This window comes from Vigna unguiculata, chromosome 3 (assembly GCF_004118075.2).
Source record: "Vigna unguiculata cultivar IT97K-499-35 chromosome 3, ASM411807v1, whole genome shotgun sequence".
Taxonomy (NCBI): domain Eukaryota; kingdom Viridiplantae; phylum Streptophyta; class Magnoliopsida; order Fabales; family Fabaceae; genus Vigna; species Vigna unguiculata.
Window position 1 is genome coordinate 63,558,703 of NC_040281.1, and position 12,660 is coordinate 63,571,362.

At 28.4% G+C, this 12,660-nt stretch overlaps 3 protein-coding genes across 3 annotated transcripts; 1 reads left to right on the top strand and 2 right to left on the bottom strand.

Annotated features, from left to right (window-relative positions):
- Positions 1-3,556: 3,556 nt before the first annotated feature.
- Positions 3,557-4,879, top strand: LOC114177063 (F-box/kelch-repeat protein At3g23880-like). The gene has a single exon (XM_028062293.1). The coding sequence runs from the start codon at positions 3,563-3,565 to the stop codon at positions 4,841-4,843; it is 1,281 nt and encodes a 426-aa protein (XP_027918094.1). The 5' UTR covers positions 3,557-3,562; the 3' UTR covers positions 4,844-4,879.
- Positions 4,880-5,161: 282 nt separating this feature from the next.
- Positions 5,162-7,221, bottom strand: LOC114177064 (endo-1,3;1,4-beta-D-glucanase-like). Its single transcript, XM_028062294.1, has 7 exons — positions 7,074-7,221; positions 6,707-6,728; positions 6,204-6,330; positions 5,945-6,035; positions 5,762-5,851; positions 5,461-5,561; positions 5,162-5,317 (listed from the first exon to the last, which is right to left on the bottom strand). The coding sequence occupies exons 1-7, from the start codon at positions 7,219-7,221 to the stop codon at positions 5,174-5,176; spliced, it is 723 nt and encodes a 240-aa protein (XP_027918095.1). The 3' UTR covers positions 5,162-5,173.
- Positions 7,222-8,946: 1,725 nt separating this feature from the next.
- On the bottom strand, positions 8,947-10,786 carry LOC114179700 (endo-1,3;1,4-beta-D-glucanase-like). Its single transcript, XM_028066115.1, has 7 exons — positions 10,599-10,786; positions 10,459-10,480; positions 10,261-10,387; positions 10,012-10,102; positions 9,683-9,772; positions 9,479-9,582; positions 8,947-9,330 (listed from the first exon to the last, which is right to left on the bottom strand). Exons 1-7 carry the CDS (start codon positions 10,744-10,746, stop codon positions 9,187-9,189), a joined length of 726 nt encoding a protein of 241 aa, XP_027921916.1. The 5' UTR covers positions 10,747-10,786; the 3' UTR covers positions 8,947-9,186.
- Between the last annotated feature and the right edge of the window lie 1,874 nt (positions 10,787-12,660).

Here is a 12,660-nt window from a genome sequence, read left to right on the forward strand (position 1 = left end):
TGTAGAATAATATTTTGATATATTCTATCTAATTATTTTTTATTTTATAACTCAGTATTAATCATAATGTAATTTTTTCACTTTAAATTTTGTTTGAAGTGGTTAAAATTATATATATATATATATATAATGATATTTAGGAATAATATATGATAATTCACTACAAGAAAAATATGAAATGGTGACTGATTTAGTCAGTAACCCATATCAGTCACTATTTTTCGTCATTGGTGGTAGTAGTTCATTTATTGTCTGAATCAATGATTAAATTAGTGACTGATTCAATGATCGAATCGGTACTTGATTTAGTGACCAATTTAATTACTAATTTATTTGTAATTTAATGACAAATTTTTTTGTCACTAATGATATTTCTATTTATTTTTAACCACTTCAAACATAATTTAATAATTAATTCTCTAAGGTTTTTTTCATTTTATCATACCTTAATTATACATTTGATTTCCTTTGTGCGATTTCTTTCTCAAATTATTTCTAAAACACACATTTGTTAGTTTTTTAATATTTTTATTTATTATTTATTTTCATCATGTAGAATAATATTTCGATATATTCTATCTAATTATTTGTTATTTTATAACTCACTATTAATCATACATTAATCATACTGTAATTTTTTTCATTTTAATTGTATAAATAACTTTTATTTACTACAATATAAAAATTTAATGTAATTTCTATGATTATTTTTTTGTCACTATCCAACATATATTAAAGTTCAAAAGATACAAAATCTATGTCAAAATTTTATTATTATGTTTATTATTTGTTCTTTGTGTCATTTTGATCAAGTGATGTATTATAACTTTTATTAGTGTATAAAAAAGAGATTCATTATAATTTAAAAAATTGAAGTAAACAAACATTTAAAATATATTTTAATTTGAATATTTGTTTTCCTTTTATTATTTGTTCTTTGTGTCATTTTGATCAAGTGATATATTATAACTTTTATTAGTGTATAAAAAAGAGATTCATTAGAATTTAAAAAATTGAAGTAAACAAACATTTAAAATATATTTTAATTTGAATATTTGTTTTCCTTTTATATTTTTTTGAAATATTTTTTAATTTTATCAACTAAGTTCATCAATGCTGTAGTTTGCAAATTTAATAAATGTTTTGATTCACATTAAATTTTATCTGGTATTCTAATATAAAATGTAAACAATTATAATTTATTTTAAGATATTTGGCATCGAAGAAAATCCTCTTAATATTGAATATTTCATAATATTATGTTTTCTTTACCGTAATTTTTATTCTTTTATAAGAATTAATATTGAAGTAGTTAGAACACGGGTACGGGTATGGGTATGAGATTATACCCGTTACCCGGTGGGGATGGGGATGGGAAAAAAGTTTAATACCCGTTCGGTTTGGGTATGGGGATGGGGATGAATTTTTTATGCAGGGATGAATATGGGATAGCGAAACCCGTCCCCGCTCCGTTGCCATCCCTAATTTAGAACGATGCCAACAAGGAATGAGAATAAAAGAGTTTATGGATTTTGTTTTTTTAGTGCATGTTTGGATTCATTTTTTAAACCTATGATCAATTTCTAAAATAATTTTTTGCTATCGAAACAGGACTAAACGAAATAATCCTTTTCGTATTGTAATTTTAATATTGTATTAGATCGAGCTTTTAAAATAATTACAAATATTAACTTGAAATTTTAAAATTAAGATTATTTTATTAAATTAATTTATGAAAATTTCCCTATCTGCTTCTTTCAGAGCTAATTTTTAACGTATATACAAATTAATATCAGCTTATAAAAGAAATCATTGTATTGTTTCTTATAAATATTTATGAGGAATTTTTTCATACTAACTTTAAATCAAATCGGTGCGCATCCGTGTTGTGTTGTGGTTGTTTGTCTTGGACGTTTTGAGACAATTCTAGGATTTGACTTGATAGAGTCCATTCATCTATAACTATATATAAAATCTATAATTATATATAAATTAGATTTTCTTTTTTGTGTCCACATTTCATAATTTTAATTTTATCATTTATAATTTAATTATTTATTAAATTTTTAAAAATTAATAGTTACTTTTACAAGTTTTTATAAAACTATTAACTTACCTCCTTCTTCTTCTTTTTTTCTTACTATTCATTAACAGTTATTTTTCTCAAATTTTCTCTATATATTTTACTTTATTTTTTATAAATATATTTTTATTTTATTTATTAATTTAATAATATTACAATATCATCAATTATTAATATAATTTAAAAAATGTGTACTGACACGATAGCGTTTGTGTTTACACTAATTTAAATAATAATTATATAAAACCGGTGAAATTTCCAGCAAAAACCTAAAATTGAAATGAAACCAGCAAATGAAAGTTTATATATATATATATATATATATATATATATATATATATATATATATATATATATATATATAAATTGTGAGAGTAGTTGTTTTGGATTGGTCACCGTGCCAACTCCTATGCTAAAGTGAAAGAAAAAATAGTAGTAAAATTGTTCTCATTCTTATGTTAAATACTTCAAAAATTATTTAAATGTTTTGTGTTTTTAATTATTTAGAATTATCAATAGAATAATTGGTTTATTCATACTGTATCTCAAATATCTTATGTGTGTAGTAGTAGTAGTCTTCCTAGTAATTAAAATAAAATTTAAAAGAAAGAAACATTTTAAATTGAAATATAAATACACGATAATAAAAAATTTCATATATTATAAAAATTTAGACTAAAGTAATAGTTGACCATTCTTTCCACCACCTTAGCTAAGATGCATCGATCCTTCAATTTGGATTACGTATATGTGTTTGACACGTATCCTTATCTGATACTTTAAGATATTTTATCGATACTTCTTAGTAAAGTATCTAATTTATAAAATTACAGTACAAGAATTTTTTTGAATAATAACCAATTTTAGTAACAACAAATAATTAGTCATTATACAGTAATCAATTTAAGTACCAATTTTAAAACTAAAAATTAACAACTAAAATAGTTCTAAAAAATTATAATTGGTCTCTAAATTAATAATTAAAATAGTTTTCATTAGGAATTGATTTCTAAATTGGTTATTAACATTAGCTACCAGGTTTTGACTATCAAAAGAATTAGTTTTTAAGTTGGTCACTAAATTTTTTGTTACCAAAATAATTGGTTTTTAATTAAGAGATTAGTCTTTAACATATTTTTTGTTACTAAAATTAATCATTATTTGAGAGTTTTTTAATAGTTGTATTTTTACAATGATAATAATTCATAATTTTTTATGTTGACAACTTTAATACATATAATTTTAAGTTGGATTCATACAATAATAATCATACATTTATTATATTTTAAAAAATTAATATATATTTTTTGATATTTATATATCATGTATATATATCATATTATATTTTATTAATTTTAAAATAAACATATTGATATATCGAATATAATACCCTTATCATATTAGTGAATGCAAGCAAATATGCATGATTTAGTTGACCATTGACGCATTTATTTTGGGGTATGTACTGAAGGGATAAGGATGACCTGGTCATTGAGGAAAAGTACTGAAGAAGGAAAAGGCTTGGGAAGTGTACTAGAGAAGGAACAGCTATGTCCTGTTCTTCTATCTTCTCTATATATCGAGTCATATGCTGCATGCAGAACAATGAAGGAAAGTAAAATGAAGAGAACCAATAGAAGAGGAGTAAGGAGAAGGAGGACCACTGTTCTGCCGTGGGCTTTGATTATTCAGATATTGTTGAGGTTGCCGGTCAAGTCTCTGGTTCGTTTCAAAAGTGTCTGTAGATCATGGTTTTCTTTAATCTCTGATCCCAACTTTGCAATTTCACATTTTGAACTTGCTGCAGCAAGCACGGAGAGACTTTTGTTATTGGAATCTATTGTCCCTGAAGCCCGATCCATAGACTTCAATGCACCCCTCCACGATGATTCTGCTTCCGCTACATTAAACCTCAACTCTCTGCAGCCAGAATTCTACTGGGATCAAATCCTAGGTTCTTGTAGGGGGTTTGTGCTTTTGGACTGTGGCCAAAGTCTCTGTTTGTGGAATCCTTCAACAGGTATCCACAAACAAGTGTGTCATTCACCTATTGCATGGAATATGGATGTCATGTTTTGCACGTTTCTTTATGGTTTTGGGTACGACCCTTCAACGGATGATTACTTGGTGGTTCAAGCCTCCTACGATGTGAACTCAGAAGCTGTAACAACGCGAGTGGAGTTTTTCTCTGTCAGAGCTAATGCGTGGAAAGAAATTGAGGGCATTCATCTGTCTTACATGAATTGCTGTGATGATCCCAGAACGGGGTCGCTCTTGAACGGTGCTATTCATTGGTTGGCTTATAGTAACGATGCATCAAGGAATGTTATTGTTGTTTTTGATTTAACAGAAAGGAGTTTCTCAGAGATACTTCTGCCTGAGGATCTGGCGTGCCAGTTTGATTTTTGCGAGTTGAGAGTACTTGGAGATTTTCTTTGTGTACACGTTATGGGGTATCATGAATGTCCACTACAAATATGGGTGATGAAAGAGTACAAAATACACTCATCTTGGACTAGGAGTGTTGATGTGCCTGTTGATGAGATTCCTACTAAATGTTTCTCACTGATTTGCGCTACAAAAAATGGTGATATTGTAGGAAGAACAGATGGCGATAGTGGATTGGTAAAATGTAACAACGAAGGAGAGTTTCTAGAGCATCGATCCTATTACGATGGTCGAAGAGGATCCCAAATGATTGTGTATACTGAGTCTCTACTTTCACTCCCTTATGATAGTGATCAAGCTGAAGAAGACTAACAATGGTGTACTTGTTCTTGTATGATAGTATAATAAAGCGTGAAAAAGAAATAGAACTTGTTGTGTTATTGTGTAATTGAAGAAGTAGAACAATATAAGGAATTGGTAATAGAATAGAAAAGATACCAAAATAACATCTTCAAACTCAATACCTCTCTGCATTTATAGATGAAAAACTCACTTGTCTTATTTTTCTGTTATCACATTGTCACTCCCTTAACATAGGTCCTAACAATATAGTTTTTCAAAATAAAAGAGCATGAAATAGGTAGCATTCTCCATCCTCCAACAGGGACACGACGGTACGATGAAAATCACACACTGGATTTCTCACTTCTTTAGATGCTTATCAAACCAATCTATCATGATTTTGTGTGCCGCCTCTGCCCCTTTCACAGCTGTTGGATCTTTAGGGTCATACCTCAGAGCCCAACCATGTGAGGCGTTCATAAATATTTTTACATAACTAATAACCTGCACAAGACAAAAATCGGTACACAGGTGATAAACTACATGAGAGATTTGATAAATTTTTCGTTAGACAAAATTAATTACAGTACTTAATTTCTATGAAATGACAGTACATAACCACAAAAAGAAAACAAGATTCATCATACCTCTGGTTTAGCATCTAGGACTTGTTTAAACTCTTTTACAAGCTTTGGAGGAGAGAGTGAATCATGTTCAGCTCCAAGTATAGCAATGGGAGTTTTAATGCCTGAAAGTAATTCATTACAAACCTCTGAATCATTCAAAAATGGTAACAAGACTAAATCATCACAGCCTTTGCTCATCTTTCAAACTTTTTAATCATTCACAAAGTGGGATGTGAAAGTTGCGATAAGAAGTTTCAGTCATATCTAAAACTTTCACCAATATATATCAAAAGTTCTCTAAACATTGAAAAATCATACATACCACGGACGTCATCCACAGTGATATATGATGGATGTAATAGCACAGAAGCTTGGGTAAGGTTGGCTGTTGCAAGACCAGTAACTGTCTTAGCTGAGAAATGAAAAACCACATTACATTCTGAGTTTATACCAAAGAGAACCTGAAATTGCAAGATACGATAAAGAAACCCAATTCAATACTCACCACCCCAACAGAAAGCAGCAGCTCCGATAGCAGAAACATTTTTACTTTTTAAGGCTTTAATAATAGGTTTTGCAATTTCAACACCCTTTCCCTGCAAATTTAATATGCAATGCAAGCATCAACATTTACTCCTCTTCAAAAATCAGTTCAGAAAATTGAAAGAAGGACACCAAGATTGAAATTTGAAGAAAAGAAGCAACAACATTTTTTCTTGGCAAGTCAATTAGAAACAAGTATGTATCGTTGAGTAAGAACTAACCGGTTCATGGTCTTTTAACCAAACATTATTTGGCCTTTTCAAATTCTTAGGATCAAGAGGGTCGTCATTTAACAAGTCAGGAACCACAACATAATACCCAGAATCTCCAACCTTGTCACCAATTTTCCTAGCAATACATAACACGTTTGTTACTTATCAGGGGAGCATATTACATTTAGCATCATAGAGAGTGAAAGAGAATAAGCAAAGAGATCCGTGTGATGAGGAGAGACACTGGTTTATTCTGTTTCTACTTGTATATTAGTTATCCTTAAACTTACCATTGTAAAGTTTTTCTAAGAATTCGGCATGCATCAGTCTTAAACAAGTTTATATAAGAGATCATAACACTATTATTTCTGATCCAAAACCTTAAAATAATATGTTTTTGAGTCTTTTTACTTATATATTAGTCATCTTACTTATTTTTAATCAATAGACTTGAACTCTTTAACAATACAAAAAATTAGTCATAGAAAGTAGACATTGAAGATAACCCATACCTTAAAAGTGGTGCTTTATATCCTGCAAGTCAAATTGAGCATGTTAATTAAATGAAGATATGGGCTAAAGGTAAAAACAGTGGTAGAAGCAAAACAATAGATGCACCAAACAGGGAATTAACAGCAATAGCAGTGCAAGTGATAACAAGTGACAGCAAAATATCATGTTCTTTTCTGATTTTCTGTTTATAAATAAAACACTACCATTCAAGGAAATCTATCACAAAAATAACCAATAACGATGACCCAAGTCATAGGTTTCTTGATAAGTAAGCAAAAGTTGAATGTTTGGAACTTTACAAAATGATATAAGCAAATAATAAAAATGTTTGTAATAAGGTGATTAAGCAGCAGAAAGAAAGAATACCATAAACATCAGAAATAAGAAGTATGGCGATGGCGGAGAGACTGCAACCAGTGACATAGCAATTAACACCTCCGATATTGGTAACATTGCCAACACCGCTGGTTCCGTTAAGGATTGGATGGTTTGAAAAACAATCACCTCTTACCATTTTTCTCTCTTTCCTTTGTGTTATGCTAACATTCCACTCCCATTATGTTCTTATATATTTATCACAGATTCTATCATCAACAACTATATCGTGTGGTCTGTAGTGAAAAAGGTTAAATGACCGATAAATTTATCAGTTATAGTGTTGTGAAGAAGGTTAAAATTAGATTTATTGTATGGTTCAAATTGCTGATGAGTAATCTGTTAGAGCAGAAATTATTAATCATTTTTTTTTCTAGCATTTTGTAATGCTCAGTGGAATGAAATTCACGTCATGGAAAGAGTTTGTTGACAGTGCTTTCAACTACATGAAATTGGACATAACACTTGTTCATTCCGATCAAGTATAAATTTGAAACAATTATGGATTGAAAGATGGTAAATTTTACATGATAACCCCTCAATTGATAACAAACATTACTTAAATAAAGGCAAATGTAAGAAGAACTTGAAAGCATATTCAATTATATTAAACTACAATTGAGAGAAAAAAGTAGTTACTCATGTGAGAGCTTTTTTCTACCAAGATCACAAAAATGGATTATTTTGAATACGATGAAAAGGTTTGGACCGTGTTTATATTATAAGAAGCACAGTTAAGATTCAAAACGACTATCTTTGGCAGCACATCGTGGGTTAGGACATGTATAATTCTTAAAACTCATAAAAAGTATCTTTATTGACAAAATGGTTAAATATGTTTTTATCCTTCGGTCAATTTTAGAATTACTTTATTTTAAAATTTTGAACTAATTTAATCTTTTATATTTTAAAATACGTGAATTTAATCATTTTAATCAAATTTTGTTATAAATATTTATGTATTGATAAAAATAATTTAAATGAAATTGTCTATATTAACTAATTTAACCTAAACATATATGTAATTTTTAATTGACTAATATATAGAGTTGTGAAATGGGTAACCCGGTCCGACCCAGCTCGATCCATCACGAATTGATGATTTAGTGAGTCAATCCAACCCAGCTCACTTTTTAGCGAGCCAAAAAATTCGAACTCGGCTCAACCCACCACGGGTTGGCGAGTTAAACAGGTTGACTCACGGATTCACTTAGTTAAAAAAAATATTATTTTTTTAATTTTTTTTTCAATCAAAACTAAATTCTAATCCTAATTAAAATATAAATAAACTTTGATACAATCCAAATACAAACCAAAATAAAAAATTATATATATATACAAATTATTTATGTGTTGGATAAAAAAAAACAACCTAACATGATCCAAATGTAAAACCCAACTTAATAAAAATAAATAAAAAACACTTGTGTGACTCTTTTATCTGCGGATTGATGAGTCAACCCGGCTCATCACGGGTTCAACCTGCATAAGTTGTGTTCTAAATGAGCCGGGTCAAAAATCAACCAGTATTGAAATTTGTAAAAAAATTTCAACCCAACCTAACCCGTAGTGAGCAGGATTGGCTCGCGAGTTCCAACCCATTTTGACAACTCTACTAATATGCAATTCAAGTAAAGTATTAACTAATTATAATCAATGTTATTTTCATATAATGGTGTAAAAAAAATTAAACTAAAATCTAGTTAATTAAAATTTGTTATAAAAGTGAGAAGTAAAAATTAAAAAGATATAAACACAAGTATCCTTGTAAAAGATCTCCCTTCCACTCTCCCAAATTTATCCTTATAAAATCTTCACATATCAATTGATATAAACACAACATAATAAACACTTACATTTTCATTGTCTATTATTACAGCAATACATTAATAGAAACAGGTCAGAGTTTACTGTGAATCATTTATTTAAACATATAAGATAGATAAACTGAAATTATATCTTTCACAGAATCTCGTTGAACTTGTCAAACTAAGATTCTTAAAAGCTAGTACACTTATCACGTACTTATTATGATTGGTCATAACACTTTATTTTTTCATAAATAAAACTACACAGACACACGGATATCACATAACAAGATTTCTCAGTTCCGAACATATTTATCAAACCAAGCTATCATCGTTCGATGAGCCTTGTCTGCAGCCTTCACAGCCACTGGATCATTAGGATCATATAACAGAGTCCAACCATGTTCCACATTAGGAAATATTTTTACCTGATAAGGAACCTGCACAAAACAAATAAATTTAGCCCTCAATCAATTTAAAAAAAAAAAAAAAAACTTAATAGTAACTTGGATTTTTATATTTAAGGTTTTTATTAATTAAATCTATTCAGAAATTACACTTTGATAAACATAATAGGATTAATGATACCTTAGGTTTAGCATTTCGTAGGACTTGCTCAGCTTCTCTTATTCTGGATGGAGGAGTCATTGTATCATTTTGACCACCAAGAATTTGAAAAGGAACCTTTATACCTGAAAATAAGATCAATAATCTATCCTTAGAAGCAGAAAAGGAACCCTAAATAAAATATGTAAATTACGAAATAATCTGAACATTGATGAAAACCCATACCTCTGACGTCATCCGCTTCGAGAAATGATGGATGTGATTGCGAAGCAGCTTTCACATAGTTGGTTTTCCCAAGGTCGGACATGGCCTTACCTGAGAGAAAGGAAAAAAAAGAATTTTAAAATTCTACATTTAAACCATATATTTTATCATAAAACCTTTCAATTTTTCTACAAAAATTAAATAGTTCTCAACCAAACATACTTTTATTATTTTTAAACTAAAAACTCTAGAAATTCCTGAAAAATTGTCTTATTCTTCCAAGTTACTACCCCTAACATTTGATCCATGAGTAGTTACAGAAATAACACAGATAAGTGGAAACCACTCACCGCCCCAGCAAAAACCAGCCACTCCTGGCCGAGAATAACCTTTACTTCTTAACTCTTGAAGAACAGGTTTTACATCTGCAGAAGCATTCTCCTACAAATTTAACAGGTAGTACTATTTACAAACAAGGCACGATTTCGAATTTGGTGGCTATGTTGTGCCAAAATTGGATTTTGAAAATTGGAAACACCATTTTTTTTATCTTGCTAAATGAAGCATAAACAAACAAGTATCGTTAAGTAAGAATTAACCGGTGGATGATCTTGTAACCAAACAGATAAGGGTCTGTTGACATCATCAGGATCAAAAGGGTTGCCATTAAATAAATCAGGAGCTACAACGTAATATCCTCTTGCAGCAACCTTGTCTGCAAGATTCCTGCACAAATATTTATGAGTTGTGAGGGGAACACATCATAATAGAACAAGCATAGAAAGTAAACAACATACCTGAAATTTGTTGCATTGATTCCTATGACACAAATTGAGCATACAAAGTTCACAGTTCAATTTTCGGAACTTCAATAAAATTACATAAGCAAAATAAAATAAAAATGTTGTTGATTTTTAGAAGACAATTAATTGAGTACCAAAAATATCGGCAACAAGAAGAATGGTGCACAAGGTGAAATTGGAACCAGTGACATAGCAGTTGAGTCCACCAATAGGGGTGACATAGCCAGCACCACTTGATGCATTCAGAACTGGAGAGTATGAATGCGCTTCACTTCCTAACATTTTCTTCTTCCACTCTCTCTCTCTGTTTTATGTTGTGTTTTTCTATGTTAGTTTACATTTCGGTCTTATATTTATAATTAAACCTACGCCTTTCAACTATCTTAACTTTTCCCTTTTTGTTTTTTTCAGAAGTAACAAAAATTATTGGGTGTAATAAAGATATTAAATTAAATTTTAATTCATATATTTCAACTTTGGGTATTGAATGAAATTCATACTTAAAAAACAAAAAAAAAAAGTACAGGACGACTTAATTAATAAGTTAGAGATCAAAAGATAAAAGTAACCTACATACCTATCTTGGTAAAGAAGATTAATTTAAGCACTTAACAATTTTTATAATAAAAACTTGATTAAAATACTCTAATTTTTAATTTAAAATTTTATTAAGCTTTAATTAAATATATGTATTTTGAATCTTGATTCCTATTTCCAAAGTTTAGTAGAGCTATAATTAAAATTTTGAGACTTCATAAAAGAAAAATCCTCTATGTTACATGCATCTTTGCATTTTTTTTTTCACTTATTTTATTTGAAATGAATGACAGACTCTTCATTTCTTCTGATTCTTATGTGTGTTCTTCAGATATTTGAAATGAAATGAAACAAATAGTCACATATTTTTATTTTCTTATTTCTTTATCTTTTTTCTATAATTTTATACAATCAAAATAATATATTTAAAATTTATATATTTAATCATTATTATTAATATAATAAAATTGCATAATTTTAACTTTTTTGGATATTTCTATATATTTGAGAATGTTTTCTTGCATCATGTTCTAAAAAATAATATAAAACATGTTATTCTTTGAATCTTAGTAAGAGATTTCTCTCATTGACTAATTAAATTATTATTATGATGCTTTAGAATAGGTGAAAAAGTTGAATTTATGACAATAAAAATGTGCCGTATAAAATTAATATATTATTACCAAATAGGATAATAGGAATTGTATTTTTCTTCAAAAATAAAATAAAACAGATGAGAACTTAAGGTAGAATGACGAGTTTGTGTTTAATTTTTTATTTTTTTCATAAACAAATGATATGATATACTTGGAGACAAACACACACTAAATAAGTCAAGAAGAGAAAAAAATATCTTAATACTTTTATTTACTATATTCAATTTTATATTTTATTATTTATTAATATTGGCGTGTTTTATAAAAGAAAGAAAATCCTATCAAATTTATAGTCTGGGACCTAACTCCGATGATGATTCACCCTATGCCGAACCATTTATAAATTTTAATATCTTTTATAAACAAAAAGAAATCCTATTGAATTTATAGTTTGGGACCTAACTCCGATGATGATTCATTCTATGCCTAACCATTTATAAATTTGAATATCAACACTCATTCTTCTAATTGTCACATTTATTCCATAGCAACAAAACTTAGCTTTAGGCTTTGTTCTTTTGGAAGGAAGGATTAGAAGGAGAGGGAAAGGAAGAGATAAGAAGGATTAGAGGGTAAAATTGATGTTGTTCTTTTTAAGGAATTAGGAGGTGATTTTAGAGTATATTAGAGAGTGAAATTCGTGAAAATTTATGATTGAATTGAGTGATGTGACATATTAAACAAATTTAATAGATAAAAAAATGAGATTACTAAAATATCCTTAATGTTAAAAGTGATATAAAATGCTATATAAATAATTTAAAATAATTTATTTAATTTCTATTAATTGTGTGAAATAATAAAAATATATAATTTATTTATGTTATATATATTTTTTGTTTTTAAGTCTTTGAAATATAATTTTTGTTTGTTTTTTGATATGAACATATTTTTTTAATTTGATTATGTTTGTTAATAATATAGGTAACACTTTTTAATAATTTTTTTTTTCAAATTTTATAGAATTATATATTGTTTATATATTTTTAACTTTAGATTTTTA

What these genes read in the sequence shown, in the direction of transcription:
- LOC114177063 (XM_028062293.1), top strand. Translation starts at nt 3,563, where the DNA reads ATGACCTGGTCATTGAGGAAAAGTACTGAAGAAGGAAAAGGCTTGGGA.
- LOC114177064 (XM_028062294.1), bottom strand. Translation starts at nt 7,221, where the DNA reads ATGGTAAGAGGTGATTGTTTTTCAAACCATCCAATCCTTAACGGAACC. An exon ending in TGCTGCTTTCTGTTGGGGTG is followed by an intron (nt 5,852 to 5,944) that starts GTGAGTATTGAA and finishes TTCATTTCTCAG; the next exon opens with CTAAGACAGTTACTGGTCTT. An exon ending in CACTGTGGATGACGTCCGTG is followed by an intron (nt 5,562 to 5,761) that starts GTATGTATGATT and finishes AATTACTTTCAG; the next exon opens with GCATTAAAACTCCCATTGCT.
- LOC114179700 (XM_028066115.1), bottom strand. Translation starts at nt 10,746, where the DNA reads ATGTTAGGAAGTGAAGCGCATTCATACTCTCCAGTTCTGAATGCATCA. An exon ending in GGTTACAAGATCATCCACCG is followed by an intron (nt 10,103 to 10,260) that starts GTTAATTCTTAC and finishes TTAAATTTGTAG; the next exon opens with GAGAATGCTTCTGCAGATGT. An exon ending in GGCTGGTTTTTGCTGGGGCG is followed by an intron (nt 9,773 to 10,011) that starts GTGAGTGGTTTC and finishes CCTTTCTCTCAG; the next exon opens with GTAAGGCCATGTCCGACCTT.